This window comes from Sceloporus occidentalis, unplaced genomic scaffold (genome assembly GCF_023333645.1).
Source record: "Sceloporus occidentalis isolate IW3139 unplaced genomic scaffold, rSceOcc1.0.p SCAF_42, whole genome shotgun sequence".
NCBI classification, from domain to species: domain Eukaryota; kingdom Metazoa; phylum Chordata; class Lepidosauria; order Squamata; family Phrynosomatidae; genus Sceloporus; species Sceloporus occidentalis.
In genome coordinates, this window is record NW_028317022.1 from 6,342,837 (window position 1) to 6,364,633 (window position 21,797).

Genomic DNA, 21,797 nt, shown 5'->3' on the forward strand with positions numbered 1-21,797 from the left:
AGAATCCCAACTTGTGCAGCCGTGGTCCTCCCGCTGAGAAACTTCCCTCGTTGATTTCGTCAATCCTCAATTTAACCCTTGTGAATTCAAAATCATGAATGTGTTAATCTTCCTATATGTTATATCAACGTTCTAGGTAAAGCTAATGGGATTTTTCTAAAAATATATTATCGGCTCATGTTTTATTTGCATTTGGATATCTTGAATTAAACCAAAATGAATCAATCACAGTTAGAATAATTATAACTATGGATTGGTCATGTTTGTAAAATGTAGGATATATGTAGAATATAGCGTAGAATATGTTAATATTAAAAACGTGAATCATTAGAACATTTCTATGGTTTTCTAATGCAAAGTTGTATTTTTGAAATTGTTCCAATGTCCTTATTTTGGGTATGTTTGCCCATTTGTCCAATTGTGATTTGCGGCCACTGTCATTTTGTTTTGCTTTGGAGGGTATGACATATGTGCATTGTGAAAAGTATATGTTTAAGGAGACAGCTGCCAACCAAAACATAAGGCTGGGGAACATAATGGGAAGATGCATAAATAGAAGTGTTCTTTCCAACACAAAGAACTATCTCCTGTATATCTACCTCTTATTTTGTGCTTGTGTGGCATGTATATATAAATAGGTTTTATACATACTAAAGACTGAGAAAAATTCCTTAGCCCAATTTATGAATGAAGTTAAATTAAGTTAAATGCATGGATTATAGTTTCTTTCTGAATTTGGAAGCCAATAGAATGTCTGGGACCGCCAACCAGGCAGACAAAGGTGTTGCTTGCACGGCCATCCTAACCACATTGTGAAAGATGGCACGTATGTGTCACAAAGAGAGGTAATAAAAGTAGATTAAGCGGCAAATGATCAAATGATTTCTTTCCATGAAATACAAGTGCAAACTATATAATTTACTCCACAAAACAGAATACTCTAAAAAGTAAAAGCAATAAAACAGTCAGCAAGGTTAATATCTAATCGAAGAACTATTGAGAATTGAAAAAAACAGTAATATGCCTTAAAATTGGACAGATATATTGTGTGGTGAACTAATCGTGATTTTTGCCAGGGAAACCTGTGGAATGTGATTTGGAACCTAGTGCTTAACTCCTTGTACTCTTTCTTTAGTGCTTGTTCAAGGCCTGGCTTTCTGAAAAGGAAGATTCTTTAAGTGAAATCCAAAGGAGTCATTTCAGCGACCAGGCAGAGCTGAGTGCCAGCGTGAGAAGTTTGGCAGTGGGTATTTGTGTTATGAAAGGAATGCACTTGTTCGCGATTAAGACATTTCAGAAGAAATATGCTTGAGGGTACCATGACTTCAAGATATAATAAGATGGTCTACTTTCTCCACCCCATCTCTCTGTCAATGTTATGCATTCTTTCCTGCTGTTCATCAGTGTTCATTTCCTTTGGCCCCGAAGACATTTAATAAAAACAAGTCTATCATGCGCTTCTGCTACAAGTGAATCAAAGATTCCCCGCACAGTGTTTTGATTCTGTCCTGTTTTTACAAAATACTTTATGGCTCCAATATTCAGCCTAAAGTAACTCATATCAAATTCATGATGGTATGAAGATATAATAGTGGTTAAGTAGAAAGAATGAATACTGGGGCAAATTGGTAAGGGTGGTACAATCGCCATGGCAAACAATGTAATGCTCCTGCCACTTTTACCTTTACATAAGTAAAAATATTTAAATCTCCTATTCTCTATTTGGACTGTTAGTAGTACTGAACAGAGACCCCCTATCCCAGTGTCTGCATAAGTATTGTACCTGCAACTGTGTGTTAAAAATACTTGTACAACGTGAGAAACAATTGGTGGGATGGGTGTATTATGAATATATTTGGTCTTAAACAGGGCCATAGAGCCAGTTTCCATATGATCTATGGTCTAGGATCCTTTAGCTTTTAATTTGTTTACAGGTTTTAAAGGAAGAATTAGGAAAGAAGAGCCAGACTTTAGATCATCTTCACGAGATAGCCCAGAATGTAGATCACCTTGTCGTCAATTCCAAAGCTTCTAAGAAGCTCAAAAGTGATATGGAGGACATAGCCCAGCGTTGGGATGGGTTGGTGCATCAGCTTGAAGACTACACTAAACAGGTATTTACATTAGCTGGAAGGATTTTTGGATGATCCTGGGTGTAAACTTGATGGCAATGTGTGTTAAAGTTTTGTTTGTTTAAGGCGCAAAGCCTGTAGATCTTGTAGGACTTTATGGTACTTGATAGAACGTGCCTCCATATTAAATGTCAATAAAAGAAAACGCCTATTTGAAAGTAACATTCCACAATATGAATATTTAGAAAGAATGTTTTATATAAATATAAAGCACATGATCATACACTTTTTGGTTCTTTTGTCTGTGTTTTAATTATTCGGTCAGGCCACTTTTTTAAGCAGGCCTTTCATGCATCTGTGTAGTCTGTAGACATTCAGAGCAACCTGTCAGATGTTGCTTTATTTAGTGGCTATAGAACTTGTGTTTAAGTGGCACAGAACTCGTAATCATGTCCCCTACTGATCGTTGTATGACCTTCATACTGTATGTGACCTTTGGGTGTTTTAAAGCTAGATTAGAAAACGTGTTTAATTAAATACATGAATACTATATATTACTCAATATTTCTATTGAATTGTCAATAGTGCCCTCTTTTTTATATATTTTATTTGGGTTTCCTCAGGTCTCTGAAGCAGTAACATCTTTAGGGGTAACACAAGTGTCACGGAAAATTGTTGAAAATGTCACTGTTAAAGAGTTTAGAAGTATTCACATAACCAAGGAAGAACTTCATCCTCCACCTCCTCTCAAAAAACGCCAGATGTACCTGGATACAGAAGAGAAAAAAAAGTGAGTAAATAAGTTAAATCCAAGGAATCCTTCCCCTCTTCTGCAGTTGTATAGGGAACCTTATCCTAACTAAATTCATTAATTAAAACCCTGAGTAATAGTAATTTAAAGCAGAGTAATAGTTTCCAGTCCTGATTTTATCTCCCTTCTCCTCATCCCATCCTTACAAATGCCTACCAATCAACACAAATCAGCAACTTAGGTGAGAGACAGGTGCGAAAAATAATTGCGTAGATCTCGGGAACAGAAATTAATATATTTTCTCTGTGAATGCACCAATGGCTGCTCGCAGACAGAGTTTCACCCATAGGAGTTTCACCCATAGTTCCCAACTATGGCAACAGAAGGAATCAAAACCTGAAACTACTTACAAATTCAGGGCACAGTTTGCATCACAGTTTGCTGTCTGACGTCCATCTGGTACCACTGGATGGTCATTTTTTAAAGCTTATTAATAAGTTTAATATGGAATCAGCATCTGTTATATGTAAATTTGTTGGAGGAAATCGTACTTCAGTAATATAGTTACATAGAATCAAAAGGTTAAGAGGTCAGAGAAGAAAAATTGATAATTCCTATGATAGTTTGATAATCTCACCTGGAAAAAAATGTGTAATATGGAATTACTGGATGCTGAGCATTGTTAACTTAAGTACCACCTGCTTTTGCCTTTTTATTTTTGATCAGGTTTGATGGTGAATCTGCTGAGCTATTGAATTGGATGATTAAATCTAGAGCCATCATTCAAGCTATGGACATCAGTGACTACAGAAAGATTAGAGAAACCTCAGACATGAAAGAAGAGCTAAAGGTAAAATGAGAACTGGGGAGGAAGTTGCTATGAATAGAGGGTTTTGTCTGTTGACTCTATATCAGCTGGAGGTATGATCTGCCATCAAGCAGAATATTTATCACGTTCCTTTAGAACTTAGTGGTTATTGGCTGCCTGCTCTGTCAAAGAAAGGCTAATAAAAACATTTACAGTATGTTAACATGAATATAAATAGGCAGGGGAGGGTTGGTACCATTCACCCCAAGGTGAAAGTTGAGCCATGTGGTTAAGTAATATAGCATCACGAACAACATTTCCCAGACAATATGCTTAGTGGGTGCTATCCAGGCTTGTCCTCAACACATTCCGCAAAAGGGAAAGCAAAGAAAGCTCAAAAAAAGTACACAGAAAGGATCCAGTTAGAGAGTTAATGTATCCTATAGTTGTGCAACCCTAGTGGCCATATGTTGAATTGCAATTAACACTTACAACAAGGCTTATGCTAGTTGGCAACATAAGTTTGAAGAAGTTAGGGACACTTTTTAGTATGCCAGCATTCAAAGTTTCAACTTTAATGACCTCAGGGTTCCTTCTGAAGATGTTATGTATTACTTGTTATGTCATGGTTACCCATTGTACAGCGCTGCTGAATATGATGCCGCTATATAAAACAATAAATAATAATAATAATGAGCATCATGACATATATATCACATGACTGCATGCTTTAGCTATCGGGGGATAACTAAGTGTCTCATATCTAGAGTCAATCTGTGTTTGTATGTTTATTAAATTCCAGGCTCTTGATCAAGAAAGGATTGAAAGATCTCCTAAATTTGCAGAACTCCTCCGAACTGGACAGCAGCTCTTGGAGCTGTGTATGCAAGGTATGACTTTTTATGAATGAAAATAAATGGCCAGACCTTTTACGTGCAATCCTGGGACATTTTTTGTACAATTATATAAGTAACTTTAACACAATGTGATTTTTTTCCTACATTGGAACTAACAGTCTTAGTTATACGTTATGATGTTTAAAATGTTAAATGTCCAGGGGCATGTAATCAGCGACAGAAGGTTCAATCGGGGACTTCCTTTTGAGAATAGGGTCAAAATAGCCACCTATATTAAGTGACACCACTGTTGCCTTAGCATCTTATACTGACTGTGCCTGTGCTAGCATTTTGTGGGGGGCTACCTATGATGTTACAAGATCCAGGACCCACTGTGATGCTTATCTATAACTTAAACAGGTAGATTCTGAGGTTCTAGCTATATAAATTACCCCGTTATTAAGTATAAAGCATGTATTAATAAACTGGGTTTCCACTGAATTGTCTGTAGGTACATGCTCACTTAAAGTGACACTTCTGCCACTATATGCATTTTAATACCCCCAAATGCATTTGCCTCTTTCTCCGCTCCCCAGATAAATACCCTGTAAGAGGTGTACTCACCTGCATGTGTAAAGTCTTCACATTGATTTCAAGGTGTGCACTTTCCTGCCACTGATTGACTGCTTGAAAGTGTTCCCATTTATTTTAATTGGAACACTTTACTGCCACTGATTGACAGCATCAAGAAGCCAATCAGTGGCAGGAAATATCAATTCAAACTTCTAAAAGTCTGGTAAGTTTTTATATTTATTTGCTTTGGAACAATGCATATTAAAGCACTCACATAATACTTGTATAATTATACTTATTATAATTATTCTTCTATCGTGGGGGTTTCAGGGACATTACGTTGTCCCTTTAATGTCGTCAACTCTTAATTGAAATGGCAAGACATGCCTTGAGCTCTATGCTGACCATTGTTTGGTTTCTACAGCTGTTCAAATATTTTTGCGAGGCTGGTGAATGACTGTTAACCTTGTTCTTATCATTTAATTTCCTGACTTTGAAATTTGTCAACTTAATCCAAATATACTGCAGCCAACACCAGTTACGGGTTCTTTATCAGTCTTTTGCTCTAGACACTAAAGAGTTGAGTAAGGTTTTCAGAATGCCATCATTCTCGGATCTATCAGAAACTCCACCTCTCTTTTTATTGCTTACAATTTATTTGGAAATCTAGAAAAAAAATATTTTCCGTGTGCTAAGCCTTTAGAAGAGAAAGAGAGGAAAGCATGGGCTTTATATGTAATATTTCCAAGTCAATAACACTTAAAAAAAACAATACCTTTCAAAACAGCCTCAGAAACCCTGAAAAGTATATTTCCTATTATTATAAGAATTAATATAATTCTCTTCTACACAGATGAATTTAACGCTTTTTTAGCCAAAATTCTAAAAACATTGTAGTGCTGCTGAATTTCCAAACCTTTGAAGAAAATAATTATTTATTCAACTTAATTGCCTTGTGACACAAAAGCAAGCACTTTTTAAAAGTGTGTTTTTTTATGTAATTAAACCTTCAAAGGAAAGAACTAAATTATAGATCTGCTAAGGTTTATTTGCCTAAGGTACGAGAGACTGTCTTGTGGAACAACACCTTTTAATGGACCTGCCACATTTAATTAATTAAATATTATTATTGTTTACGTAGCACCATCATATTCCACAGTGCTGCACAATTTAAAGTTTGTAGCATGCTAATACAGACGATTTAAGAGTAATTATTACACTATTAGTTCATTTGTAAAGGACACTGGGTCCAATTCAATTATCCATCTAGTTTTTAGACTTTGGGTTGATTTAACCGCCAGACACATAGTAATGTAACCTGTGCTAATCGCTGAACCATGAGTACATGTTTAGTGACCATAACTCAAATACTTTTGCTTGTGAATCAAGTTGATTGTTGTTAACGCTCAATAACGTCTAATTACCACGTTCTTGTGCAGGAAAACTGAAAACACATTGGTGTAATTATACTTGGGCACAAATTGCACGTGGACACTTTAAATTTAGCATGTGTATTATATTTAGGTCCACAAAATACACAAGTTTTAAATGTAACTGTGGCATCCTGGTGGCTTTTCATAGTAGAAAACATTGGATTTTAGGTGTATTTTTACTGTTCAGTCTGTTCCCCAAACACCGTTTTGGTGAAATGTGGTATTTTAATGTTGTAGTGTCAGCACTAATCCTTAAAGCAGTTCCTATGTACTTTTTATTCTGTTTGTTCTGAGTGTCCGGCCCCCCCATGTCATAGCTGTATTTGCTTTTGAAAAGTGCATTCCAGGCCTTTCATGGTACCATGGTAATAAATACTCTTATGTTTTTTCTTGTCCTGTAAATTCCATTTCCTAACTTAGATATAATGTATCTTAGTCTCAGTAATACTGTTTCTTGGTTTTCCCTCCATTTTCATAATGTGTGGCGCCCCCTGCTGGTGTGTAATCCATTTCTCCATTTGTTCTAATGTTAGTTGATGGTAACCCGCTGACGAGGTTCTTATTGATCAATAAACCATTGCGGCAAACCAAGGATCAAGTGATTGCTATATTATTATAAAAAAGCACACATACAATGTACTACAAGACTTAATTAACTAGAGGTTTAGAGCAATACTATTCAAATGGTACTGTGTAGCTTCTTAAATACTTTCATCTCAAGATTGTAAGCTTGCGAGCAGGGCCCTCTCCACCCAGGGCCGGACTGGGACTGAAAAGCAGCCCTGGAAAAATTTGGAGACCAGCCCCATATAGTTTATCTCACGGTGAAGCTCTTATACCCACACGCACCCCTTATACACACCCGAGTCACACTATGTGCAATTCTTTTTATCTCATTATTTGTATTAAAATGCCAGAAAGCAAAAGTGTTAAAAGGCCCTAATAAATTAAATACATTACACATAATAGGATCAAAACATTTACTACTGCGAACATTGTTAGATGAAAGAGTTCCATTTTATTTAGTGGAACAAAACACTGATCACATTATTCTTCACGATATTCTGGTAAGAAACTTTTATTTCTTTATTAATTCATGTAGACTATTTTTTTCCATATTTAATAAAAGCTATGATTGAGACATATTTGGTTTTTATTTCCTTTCATTTGACAACCTACCCCCGAGTTATGCACCTCTGCCCCCAGGCTTGCCACTCTGCCCCCCTGATATGCCTTCTAACCCCCTATATGCCACTCTGCCTCCAGAAATGCCTTATACCCCCTATATGCCACTCTGTCCCATGATATGCCTTCTAACCCCCTATATGCCACTCTGCCATATAGGGGGTTAAAAGGCATATCATGGGGCACTCTGCCTCCAGAAAAGCCTTATGCCCCACTATATGCCACTCTGCCTCCCTGATATGCTTTATACCCTCTCTTTATACCCTCACTCTGCATCCAGAAATGCCTTATACCCCTATATGCCACTCTGTCCCATGATATGCCTTCTAACCCCCTATATGCCACTCTGCCATATAGGGGGTTAAAAGGCATATCATGGGACAGAGTGGCATATAGGGGGGTATAAGGCATTTCTGGAGGCAGAGTGGCATAAAGGGGGTTAAAAGGCATATCATGGGGCACTCTCCCTACAGAAAAGCCTTATGCCCCCTATATGCCACTCTGCCTCCCCAATATGCTTTATACCCTCCTATATGCCCCTCTGCCCCATGACATCCCTTTTAACTCCCTTTATGCCACTCTGCCTCCAGATATGCCGTTGACCCCCTATATGTCACTCTGCATCCAAAAATGCCTTATACCCCTATATGCCACTCTGGCATATAGGGGGTTAAAAGGCATATCATGGGACAGAGTGGCATATAGGGGGGTATAAGGCATTTCTGGAGGCAGAGTTGCATAAAGGGGGTTAAAAGGAATATCATGGGGCACTCTGCCTCCAGAAAAGCCTTATACCCCCCTATATGCCACTCTGCCTCCCTGATATGCCTCAACCCTCCTATATGCCACTCTGTCCCATGATATGCCTTCTAACCCCCTATATGCCACTCTGCCATATAGGAGGTTAAAAGGCATATCATGGGACATTTTTGTTTACTTTATATGGCAAGCCGATCCAGCTTGCCATATTAAATAAAAAATAATATATGCCACTCTGTCCCATGATATGCCTTCTAACCCCCTATATGCCACTCTGCCATATAGGGGCTTAAAAGGCATATCATGGGACAGAGTGGCATATAGGGGGTATAAGGCATTTCTGGAGGCAGAGTGGCATGAAGGGGGTTAAAAGGCATATCATGGGGCACTCTGCCTACAGAAAAGCCTTATGCCCCCTATATGCCACTCTGCCTCCCCGATATGCTTTATACCCTCCTAAATGCTCCTCTGCCCCATGATATACCTTTTAACCCCCTTTATGCCACTCTGCCTCCAGATATGCCTTTTGACCCCCTATATGTCACTCTGCATCCAGAAATGCCTTATACCCCTATATGCAACTCTGGCATATAGGGGGTTAAAAGGCATATCATGGGACAGAGTGGCATATAGGGGGGTATAAGGCATTTCTGGAGGCAGAGTGGCATATAGGGGGACACACTTACATACACACACATGCCGATTTTTTTTGTTTTTAACAAATACAAAAAACATTATACAGTACAAAAAATACATTATTTTACTCACCTTCTACTTCTCTTGACTTCCTGGTAGCTGCACACTGTTCTCCTCTATGCTGACAGGATGCCACTGACCTGACATCCGGTGCTGCAGCAGTCTGAGTGCGAGGGGGCGGAGCTTCCACCTCACGCTGCTCCCATCACTATGCAGCCATCAGACTGCTGGGAATGTAATCTAAACGGCCGGTGCGTGCTATGCCGCCGGCCGGAGCTACTTTAACACTTTTTTTTTAATTTATATGGTAAGCTGGATCGGCTTGCCATATAAAGTAAAAAAAAAGTATTAAAGCAGAGCCGGCCGGCGGCATCAGCACGCACCGGCCGTTCAGATTACATTCCCAGCAATCTGATGGCCGCATAGTGATGGGAGCAGCGTGAGGGGTGAAAGGTCAGTGCGAGGGGGCGGAGCTTTCACCCCTCACACTGCTCCCATCACTAGACGGCCATCGCACAAGGCTGCTGGGTGCTGATGCCGGCCGGCCGCATCAGCACCCAGCGGCCGCTTTGATTAGATTTCGGGAAGCCTGGGGGGCAATTGCCCCCCTGCCCAGCCCGCCCCTGGCACCGAGGGAGGCGTTCATTGCCATTTGCAGCCGCTCAGCGGCTGTCTTCATGGTAAGTCTGCCGGCCGCCCAGCCCACGGACCTTCCGGCCCACCGGGAAATTTTGCTGTGCATTTTGTTGTCAACATCCCAGGAATCAGAAAGTTTTGATGACCTTGCAATCAACAATTTTTTTTGAAGGGGTCCTTTACTAAACAGTGAGTTTTAGTGATATAAAGTACCTCAACTCAATATGATTTTTACAAACGGGCAAGCTCTGACAGTTATTTATGTAAGAAGTACTTGGTTGGCCCTTCACAATGTGTAGTTAAAAGGTGACATGTTTTTCTTCTCACCACAACTTCCGTACAAATCGCTGTATAGTAAATGAGCATTTTTGGGGTCACTGTACGCAACAGTGAAACAGAGGCTTTTATTAGTGGAAAACCGATTAACCACAGGCCAAAAAGTGCTAATCTAGATGATAATTTAGATTCCTGTAAACACAGCTCTGGTTCTTTACAGAACACAACGTTTTAACAATTCTCAAATTCATTAAACCTTCTGTTATGTTTTTACATACTAGAACTTGTGTAGCAAGTTCTTCTTCCTATCAACCAGCTGTAGTTTTCATATCCTGGATCAAGTATGTTTCCTTTTAACCATGTAAGTGAATGTACTACACAAATATTCAGAAACATATATTGGGACAAACAAATATGTCTCAGATATGTGAATAAAAACTTCTTCTTTACATTACATTACAGAAGATATTCCCTCTGATGAAGTGAAGAAATCACTAGATGCTTTGCAGGCTGAATGGACAGAGACAAATCGCCAAGTAGAAGAACTAAATAAGGGGATCCATTACCAAGATGCCATCAATACGTTCTTCAAGGAGCTGGAGAGCTTGGAAGACATTATTAAGCAAGAGGTGGAATTTTTAAATACCCAGCCTTCGGTATCTCATGAATTTTCTCTGCAATCATTAAAAGAAACCAGCCAGGTAAAACCAGTTGTGAAGTAGTCCAACTATTGCACACACATGCCTAGCTCTCTGTATCTGTAAACACTCGATGACCTGTAGCATGTTGTGTTATGTGATTGCCTCCCTGATCTCAGAAGAACAGTGTATGTGGTTTATGAAAGCCATCAGCAATGTTGTGCTGAAGAGAGCGAACTCTTTTTTTTTTTTGTACATGTCTTGTTCTCCTAATGGAATTTAAATACTGCTTTACAGGATTGTTTGTAAAGGTAAATAAGAACCCTTAACCGAAAGAACACGTTGTAACATTTTGATATATATCTATAAACGTTCCCATGGCCGGCCATAATTTAAATGGAATCACGGGTCGAAATTTCACAAACGATTAAGAAATGCTGTTTTAGCATTCATATAGTTGTGTGACCATTTTACATATCCAACCTGCCTGGGCTAAAACCTGGTTTGAAGCCCTAGAAATACATCGGCAGTGCTTAGCACAGGGTAACATTTGAGTTTTTTGCGTAATTGGGAAGAGATAAAGCATTTCAACCCACTGACTTTGTTATATTCCAAATGTCGAACTAAAGTGAATTGTTCATGCCATCTCATATAGTTAAATTGGAAAGATTATGGATGTATCTACTAAAGTGGTAGTTGACAGGAGGATCGACTCAACAATTTCCTTAGGCATTATTGATCTCCAGGCATGGAATTTCTTCCTACTAGAAGCTGACCCCGAATAATACATAGATCTTTCTTTTAAGAATGCTCACTGGTTTAACTTTGCATTAGGCAGGGCCTTCTTCTTCTATAAGAAGGTCCTTATGGTCCTCGCCTCAGCTGGCCTGCAAACTCTTTGGTGAATAAGCTACACTAGCTCAATACAAATTGGCTAATTCTGTGTAACACACGGTATCCATAAAAGAGGATAAAACCATGCCATGCTTTTTTTATTTATTCTAGATGCTGGTCAAATTTATGGTTGTAATTTTGTGTTTTTTTCATTGTATTTTAACAGAAAAGACTAAACAAGCTCAATGACTTGCGTACACAAGTGGAAAATCTGAAATTGCATGCATTGTCCCTTAGCTCCCAACCTGGAGCTCCAACTTTTATTCAAGTCAGTTTGAATAGATTCACTGAGCGCTACCAGAATGTGATGAACCAAGTGGAGCAGGAGGTCCAGAAATACCAGAAAGGTACATAACTGCAATGTGTTACTTTACATATTATATAGAAAAACTGCATCAATGCCAACATGAATGCAAGGCTGTAGTAGATTTAATAGTCCTGAATTACATTTAGAAAATGTATTATAATCTGCTAATTTATTGGAATTCCACAGCAGGAGAGCATCCCACCAAAAGAGTGGACTAATACCACCATAAATTTGTTAGGCCGCTTTAGTAGTAAATGTGTGAGTGATCTACAGAGGAGTCACTGGTGCTCGGATGATGGAAAAAACTGCGTAAATGTAGAAAGGTTTGCTAACAAAATTTTCTGGGACGTGACAACCATGCCAAAAAGTAGATGAGTGAACATAAAGGTACCCGACTATGTCATAAACAGTAGCGCATTTCACATCTGAATATATGTCCAGCAGATCCAAAGCGCTAGTATTGCATCTGCATCATACATATGTATAACGGCTGGTAATTGAATTTACACATGTTATTATGCTGCAAGTGCAATTTTATTGTATACTGTAGGTAGCAGGGCTAAAGCAGTGAGAGTTGGTTTGGCGAGTGCGTTTCGTGTTCATATGGGCTGTTAATGCAGCAAAAATAAAATGTGAATTCTTTTGAAGAATTGGAGAGCCAGCCGAGCCAGGATTACCTGGATACAAGAAAAGCCCTGAATGATACATTATTGGACTGTCAACAGCAGTTACATTCTCTCTCAACTGGCTTATGTGACCCCGTGGCAGTAGAGAAGGCATTGCAGCAGACAAAGGTAACGTAGGGAAATGTTCATGGAATAGTATCACGTTAAGGACGTTGCTTTATGTTCATAAAAAATCTCTTAATGTATGTTTGCTGACATACAGTCACTTACACATTAGCTAGTAAGTCAGTACATCCTAAGTTGCCAGAAATCTATCATGATAAAATTGCTATATCTGGTTATGGGAACCATGACTTTCACATTCAGTATGAATAGGAACATTTTACACAGCGTTTCTTGCAACCCACCATTTTGTCTTTCTGCTCCCATTTTAATGTCCCACAATTATGTCATTATGTTTCAATTCCTTCTCATTTTATTTACCCCCGTTATCTCCAAGCTTTCTGATGATTTATCCTCTCCCTAATTTGTGGTCCATCATGTCCCCACTCGTCGCTGGCACCTGTCCTTTCCTGAGTGTAAATTGTGCATGCAGTGTATACATATGAAGCAATGCCCACCTCGGCTGCAGAAACATTCTTATTAGAAGTAGATACAGGGCCGGCCCAAGGCAAAATGCCGCCTGGGGCGAATTTTAAAATGCTGCCCCCCCCCCTTATCTACCCTTCCTCTCCCTCCGTCCCTGCCGCCCCCCCCCTTATCTACCCTTCCTCTCCCTCCGTCCCTGCCGCCCCCCCCCCTTCTTGTACTTACCTTTCAGCAGTCCTGCGGCGAGTCTCCCTGTTCGGTCTCGGTGCCGGCTTGTAATGCTGAGCGCCGGAAATCTTCCGGCACTCAGTATTACAAGCCGGCACCGAGACCGAACAGGGAGACTCGCCACTGACACCGGCGCCCCTTTCTCTCTCTTTCGCTTTAAAAAAAAAGAAAAAAGGGCTTGGGGCGGCGAAGTGCCGCCCCTTCAAGAGTGCCGCCTGGAGCGGTTGCCCCCACTCGGCTCCATTGTCGGGCCGGCCCTGAGTAGATATGTGTCCTTTTGTAAGGAAATGACCACTGAACAGCCTCCCATATGTATTAAAGTGCTGATGCAGTGCATTGGGTACAGTATATGTTAACCATTGCAAGTGTGTCATGTAAAGCAGTAGTTACATGGCCAGGTGCTCTGCAGCAGGGCAGTTATACCTATAGAGAGCTACTGACCAATGCTATACGTACCACTAATTATCTATATGAGATTCACTTCTGGAGGAATCCGACTAGCAATTTTCGGGTGATCTCCTTGTGGGAGACCATCTATTTTGGCACCCTAAGCAGTTGCCTAGCTGGCCTTTATAGTAGGTCCTGCCCTGATCATCAAACCACCAGCGACTGTCAAACCCGGCCATGCTCAGTACAAAGATATTCAATATATGAGATTGCCTTCAGCATAGTAAACTCCTTAAATGTGAGTTGTCAAATGTTTGTTGTTTAGTTGGTTTGATCATTTCAGTGACAGAGAGGAGGGCAACAAATTGTGGAGGGTTATGTATGTGAAGGGTTACGTATGTAGGTGAAGGCATTATGTATGTGCACCTCCCGTGTGTCCTCTGCAGAACTTCTGTGCTGTGAAAACTTCACTGCTGCCACTCATTAACCTTCAACTGAATCTTTACTTCTTTCATAATTAGAGCCATTCTATGGACATCTTCAGGTTGTTAATACATAATGTTTTCTCCCCTTTCAGCTTCTCTCACAGACAACAGATGATCAGAAACCTATATTAGATAAACTGTATGTTGAAGCCAAAAGTCTGGCGAAACGAGCATCAGAAGACACATCAAAGGCATGTATGAAAGAGTGCAATGATTTGGGGAACCGTTGGGCCAAGCTAAAAGAGGACCTCTCAGAGCGTCTCTTCACTCTTGAGGACATTTTTTCTAAACTGAAAACCTTCGAGGTAAGGAAAATAGATTAAAATATGTTAGTTTTGTTTATGCAACTCCAGGTTCCATCTTGTAGGCCCTATAGACGACAATTACCTCTTGTCTCCTTAATATCTTGCTGCACTCTTCTATTATTATTAGAATAAGTGGCTACTCATAATTACTAATAGTTACCTTCAAAGTGGACCCTTGCCATATGTGCATTTCATAATTTCCGTCCTATTAAATCTTAAAACAATAAAAACTAAGTATGGGCATATGTAGTATTACAATTTTGCCAAGTTTGCTTACATTTCACTAAAAGGTCCAGTAATGTTTACATTTCTGTAAAAATATTTTTCCAGAAGACAAGTAACTGAAATTATATTCTTGAGCTACTCTTAAATGCTGTACTGTGATCTACCAATTTACAACGAATAATAAAACAGTTTATTATTGCTCATGCTAAAAACACATCCGCTCAGGCTGTCTTGTAGGGGAGTAGGACCATAGTTTTAGCAAATTTGGCCATCTCAACAAGTGTAGGGAGTGTAATTTCAAAGAAAATAGCAGTACATATCTGGGATTCAAGGGTTAAATGAAAACCCTCCGTAACGTGCACTTTTAAGATGCAGTTTATATTTTAAAAAAGTACAAGACATTTCAAGCAGGAAGTAAGTAGAGAGGAGAATCTTCAAAGGGTTTACTTCAAAAAGAAGCAGTCCCATAATCTAGATATAAATGAATGAGGTCTGTAAATTAGATTTATTCATAAAAGTACAGGAAAAATACAAAAGAATAGGATGCTAGACCCATCTCTGTTACATCGTTCACATGAGAAGTTTATAAGACACAGATGGTCAGGTTTTGCATCCTTAGGTTTTTAATATACATTTTAAGAGCAGCATGTAGTTGTGTTTGTTTTAATGTTAATTAACTAAACATTAATTTGTTAATAATAAGTAAACCATTTAAATAAGATATTTTCAGGCTAAGGAATTTAGTATAGAGGCAATATAAGGTGCTAGAACTATGTAATTGCCACATGAATAACAAAATGAAATTATATATTCTGACCAAACATGAAGCTTTAGTATTTTATTTTGACCAAAGCACATTGCTTAATTAATATTTGAAGGCATTCCGTTGGAAGCGTCTGGGCTTCCAGAAAAGGACGAGCTTATGTTTCAGGATTCCCCCCCCCCCTACCCCACAACTAACACAAAAATTTGCCCTAAAATTCCCACACTCTAACATTGTAAACAGACTGATTCTAACCCAATGCGCTAACACAATACACTTACACATACTCACTCCAACACCATGAAAGTACACACACACACACACTTTATTAACGCACTCCCACTCTAACTCCACACACCAACAAGCATGCTAACACCATCTATTAACACACACTCTAAAATTATACACAAACACAGTCACTCTAACAATACTCTTACACACGCTCACTCACTCAAACACCATACAGTAATACACACAAACAGTATACATACAAACTCACATAATCACTTCTGATGCAAGCTGCCATCACACAATGTGACTCAGCCGAGTGCATCAGTGCCGTGCACCTGCCTCAGCTAACCCTGCCAAGTGTCTGGAATAAGTGAGAAGCTTGTGTGTGTAATTGAGTGTCTATAGAGTGTAAATAATTAAATTAATGTTGAGGCAGAGCTTATAATATGGTCTTTACAGGTATTGCAGGAACCAGGCAAGAGCACCTAAGTTAGACAACTAAGTCCTAGGTGAAGCAGGGGGAAATTGATTTCTGTGATCTAACCTTTCGTTTCTACATTGGTAGAGAATAGAAAATGTTTGTACCACCTCCTCATTTATATGTGTATTATTGGTGTGATATTTAAAACAGCCTGAGACTTAATACCTATTGCTTTTTGCTGTCGGATAAATGCCACACTCCAATCCATTTCTGTCATGTTGGCTCCAGCCGGTCAGGTTCTTTGGCCGCCTATCTCTCTCTTTTTTCCCTTACTTGCTTCATTATACATGCCTTTGTGGTGCCTTTTATCTTTTATTTTTCTTTGTGGGAAATCAAACAGAATTGGTTCTTCTGACATTTAAAACCAGGAGAAACGTTGTTCTCTGATGTTCCATTTTATATTAAGGTCAAGTAAAAAAAAACAACCCCAAAACCATGATGTCCATTAATTTTTGTCTTCCTTTATTATTTTAATTTGTTCTACATCTCCTCCTGACAGTCTTTGTGCGTGAAGATATGAAGCAATTGCTTTCACTCTCCTTTTTTTATGTGCACCAACACTGATAATTTAGATTAATTGGTCATATCAAAAGGATATTTGGCAGGATTGTAATTTTTTTTCTGTTTCCTCTGTAGTTACAGATTGTGAGATTATTTTTTTTTTTTAGAGATGGTCCTTCTTTGTAGATCAAAACATGTCTGGCCGTCTTGCGTTGTAATAATGTCTCTTGATATAAGAAAAGAAAAAAAGTCATTACAAGTTCCAAGCTGTTTTCACCATTTTAAGAATTCAATTAAAGGTGCTGTCCCACCTATTATGCTGAAAGTAACACTTTTGTAACTAAATGCATCATTAGAAAACTAATTCCTAGTACAACCAAACCCACCCTAGATGCTTATGGGACCACATGTAAATTTAAAGGGACCACCCTGCCATCGAATGCCTTAAAGTCTATATGATGGCTGGAGCATCCCTTTAACAGTGGCTGCTAGAATTATATTCTTTTTGAGGTGTGGTGCGATAATCTGTTGCAAATTAATCTTTTGACATGTTTCTCTTATTAGACGGATTCAAAATCTGTTGAAAAATGGCTGAAAGATGCGAAAGACTTTGTTCTTAACCGACACACTAAATCTGAGGATTCTGAAGGCTTGCAGAGACAACTGGATGAGTGTATGGTAGGTATTGTTCTGCTGTTGCAATGTCATTTTAAATCCAGAAGAGACAGAATGTCATGAAACCATTTACTGAAACTACCTATAGCTTCTGCTTTTTGTTTGTCAATCCGTGTAATTGTTTTGGAGATAAGAGTATACATTATGGAGGCTGAGATCAGCAGCAGCCAGAGGCAAAGGCAGCATAAAGGTCTCTTGTATATGTATATGTGTGTATATGGCCCTTATCATTTCCCGTCTTGACTACTGCAACACTCTTCTGGTTGGCACTCCACTGTCTCGACTCTCTCCTTTACAGTCTATCCTAAATGCCGCTGCTAGGCTCATCTTCCTTGCACGTCGCTCCTCTTCTGCTTCCCCCCTCTGTGAAACCCTCCACTGGCTCCCAATTACCTTTAGAATTAAATTTAAGATCCTGGTACTGACAAATAAGGCCATCCATAATACTGCTCCTCCGTACATTTCTGACCTCATTAGCAAATACTCTCCTACTCGATCCCTACGTTCCTCCCATGGGCTAAGGCTCTCCTCCTCACTCATCACCTCTTCCTTTTCCCGTCTACAAGATTTCACTCGAGCTGCCCCATATCTCTGGAATCTACTCCCAGCGAACCTTCAGCATTCTCCCTCCCTCCCAACTTTCAAGAAACATCTAAAAACCCACTTCTTCAGAGAAGCATACCATCTTAGCTGCTAGAACTTCCTTGTCATCGATACAACCCCCACAATACCTCTCACCCTTTCTCTATGCCTTATGTTTGTCACCCCATTTCCCTCTAGATTGTAAGCTTGCGAGCAGGGCTCTCTCCACCAAATGTATCGGTTTGTCTTTGTCTGTCAATTCTTGTCTTGTCATATCCCTTGAATTTATGTATTGTATTAAGCGCTGCGTAAACTGTTGGCGCTATATAAATAAAGGATAATAATAATAATAATAGTATGTATATATATATATATATAATAGATTCTTAATTATGAGAGCTCATTTCTCAAATGACTATTGTGCCCGTATTGTATTTCAAACCTTGTGACCAGGCATTCTTTATTTACAGTTTTGTTGACTTTTATTAGAGCAGGGGGTCTCCAACTTTTCTTTCAATTGGACACAGACACAGTTTTTAAATAAAATAGATGACAGTGTTTCATCGAAATGTACATGGTTTTAGAATGAAAATGCTAGACTTTTATACATGTAACAATAGTTATGTTAGAGGTTGTTTCTTATTAAATTGACCTCTACTGCCTACCCATCCCAGTAACCTTCATGGTCTACAGGGCTATAGAGGCTCATGGGACAGCCAACTTTGTCAAACTAGTAGGAGCACGTCCAAGGAGTTGGATGAAATCATGTTTATAAACAAGCTAAGTTGTATATTCTATTTAAAGGCACAGTATCCTGTAATAGACTTCATAATGTAGCTGTGTTACATTGGCACCAGTATGTGCCGAGTATTGCATGCTCTTAAACTGTCCAAAGAGTGGACATCTAACTTAAGTAGGAAAAGCAGATAAGGCATAATTATCTTCACTAAAGTCAGAACTCTCTGTCTCCATGCTCCTTTTCATTGCATACATAATAATTGCAAACTTTTTTTTCCATGGCACGCGCTGCCTCCAGTTATTTACTGAATTTGCCACAAAAGCGTGTGCTTTGCCCTATGACATTAATTATGATCATTCACAAATCGCGTGATCGTGTAAAGTAGAAAGGACACCGATTTCAGAGCTGCCTTTATGGCTGTAGGATCGGAGATAAAAGTGGGGTTTATTACAGTGATAAACCGAATCCTTTCCCTAACAACTACAAGATATGCTTTATACGTCAGCTACATTTTGGAGTCTATTATGAGAGCCGTGATATCACCAGGACCCTGGGAGCAAGTTGTTTGGGCAGATATTGTTCACTAGGATATTCACCTGGTTTCGCTTAATCATTTCCCTAGGTGCTTGTTAATGACATGGAAGGTGTTGAGGCATCTCTCAAGAAGCTGAATGAAGTGGAGGTTGCAATGAGAAACCACCCAGACACCATGATCAATACATGGGTACAGCCCAGGCTCACTGACCAGCAGGCTCAATGGGAAAGGCTAAACAAACAGGTAAAAAACAATTATCATCCGTTTTAAGAGCTCCAACATATTTGCGTGTGCTGTACAATATGCAAAAGCAATGTATACTTACTTGTTGGGGGTTATGTATAAGGAGCAAATCTGGTTCTAATAGTATATGGGAACTACTCTGTAAATATCTTTACTTATATGTGTGGGGCCTTATTCAATATGCTTGGTAAATGTTATTATTAAATAAATTATTATTAAAAGTCATTATCTTTAGATAATTTAGGTAGAAACTCTGAACTCCATCTACATGCATTCATGCTAGATGTTTACGATCCTAACCATACCTTCATAAATAGTTGGCAGAACTCAAGATGTTGGGCAACATAGGGTTGATATTTTAATGCTTGTTTAAACATCAAATGTAAGATTTGAGACAAATCCACATTAAAGAGGGGCTAATTTGTAAGTTTCTTATTTACCATAAATGAATAACCGGGTTATTTTACATGCATATACCTACACTTATTATTATTAAATATTGTTCATGGAGCTAATGCAGATTCGTAGCACTATAACAGTCTTAAAAAAGCTTAAGCGTGTACTTATTTAGTTCATAGGCGGTATGGCATTTTTAGAGTTTGTCTAAAGTTTATTGAAACTAGTGTTCTTGTGAACATTTTGTTTTGTTTATTCTTAGGTCATCCATCAGATGAACAGTTTGTCCGAGCGTCAGGAGAAAGCAGTAAACTTGAAGAAAGATTTGGCAGAGATGCGAGAATGGATGATGCAGGCTGAAGAAGAATATTTGGAGAAAGATTTTGAGTATAGGTCTCCAGAGGAGCTCGAGAACGCAGTGGAGGAAATGAAAGTAAGAGAACACCTAGAGGAGAAGGAAGGAATGTCTGAGTTCATGTGATCACCTTCCCAAATCCTTATTTACAGGTCCATGTACTTAATAAACACATGTGTTATTTGGCTTTTCCGGATTTCTCCTCCCAATAGGTGATTCTGTTTGCTTTAGGATTGGGCGTTTGGACAGGAAAAGATAGTTTAGCTCAGAAAAGTAATGAGTAAAGGTGGCCTTTATTTTTAAAGCAACCATTTCCATAAAAATTACAATGATATCCCCTGATGGACCTCCATAGCATAGTAGGTCTGAAGGACAGTTGAGGGGAGACTCCTTGCTTCAGGCCTTGGGAAGTGACCCTAATAATTACATCACTAATCAAAGATATTTAATAAATAAGTGTAATGATGCTAAATCTTTGCAGGTGTCAGCTCACCCTCACGTTAATTTAAATTATTAGTATATTGGTATATTGGTTTTTAAACAACATTACTGAATAGTGCTTTACAGGTAACAAATAATTTCCCTTTCTTCATTGCACATGTTAAATGCATTGCTTAAATGTTTGCTCTTTGTGCAGAGAGCGAAGGAGGAAGTGTTACAGAAAGAAGTACGAGTGAAGATATTAAAGGACAACATCAAAGCTTTGGCTGCAAAGGGTCCAGCTGGTGGCCAAGACCTGACGTGTGAGCTGAAGGAGGTGCTGGACAATTACCAGCTGCTCTGTAATCGCATCCGGGGAAAGTGCCACACTTTGGAGGTACACTACTAGGGAAATATTTCCAAAACTTTCTGTTAACAGAAAAAACACCCTGTAAATCCTAAATTTTATTTTTTTGGGGGGGGGTCAAGGTGTATAAGAAATATTTTTCTATGTTGACTCAATAAAATGTGTCAACCACAACTAAAATGTTCTGTTGGGCTATATCCATTTTGCTTACCGTATTATGGCAGTAAGGATTCCTTTTGACTGTGTGGTACCCACTATGACTTGCTGGGTGAGACACTTGTCACTTTTCCTAAAAAGCTGCTTGTGTTGTTTTTAGTGTTCTCATTTAACAAATGCACTATTGTAAAAGGAGTGAGTTTTTTTCATGAGGACTTTCAGCAACGAGTTATCCTGTAATTTAGTAACCACTTCCTTTATACCTGTTCTTTCTAGGAAGTCTGGTCTTGCTGGGCTGAGCTTCTCCAATATCTGAAACTAGAGACTGCCTGGCTAAGTACATTGGAGGAAAAAATCCAGAGCTCATCAAATCTCCCTGACAAAGCTGACTTAGTGAATGAAACATTGGAGGTATTGTATGTGTGTAGTGAAATTAAGTCATGGTGAGTGCCATGGTGAGCACTGTATCGTTAAGATATGAGATGACTTCCCCCAGACTCTTGTATTAAATGTAGCCAAACCAAATTACATGGGGCTGTATGATTTTAGCATGTTGTTTTACAGGGTATGGGATCTTGGGTATGGGAAGCAGTGATTTAACACCCTCACATTTTTGCACCCATATAAGAGGTCTTGGGGCATAAA

General features: G+C 39.0%; 1 protein-coding gene across 1 annotated transcript in view; it reads left to right on the top strand.

The window, feature by feature from the left end:
• The window catches only part of LOC149289944 (utrophin-like), a 233,397-nt gene that overhangs the window by 12,478 nt on the left and 199,122 nt on the right, over positions 1–21,797 (top strand). The window contains 14 exon segments of the mRNA XM_089490156.1: positions 1,136–1,243; positions 1,935–2,114; positions 2,696–2,862; positions 3,550–3,673; positions 4,434–4,521; positions 10,488–10,726; positions 11,724–11,904; positions 12,513–12,658; positions 14,271–14,483; positions 17,249–17,362; positions 19,303–19,458; positions 20,117–20,287; positions 20,847–21,026; positions 21,429–21,563. Coding sequence (XP_089346282.1) covers positions 1,136–1,243; positions 1,935–2,114; positions 2,696–2,862; positions 3,550–3,673; positions 4,434–4,521; positions 10,488–10,726; positions 11,724–11,904; positions 12,513–12,658; positions 14,271–14,483; positions 17,249–17,362; positions 19,303–19,458; positions 20,117–20,287; positions 20,847–21,026; positions 21,429–21,563 — 2,202 coding nt within the window.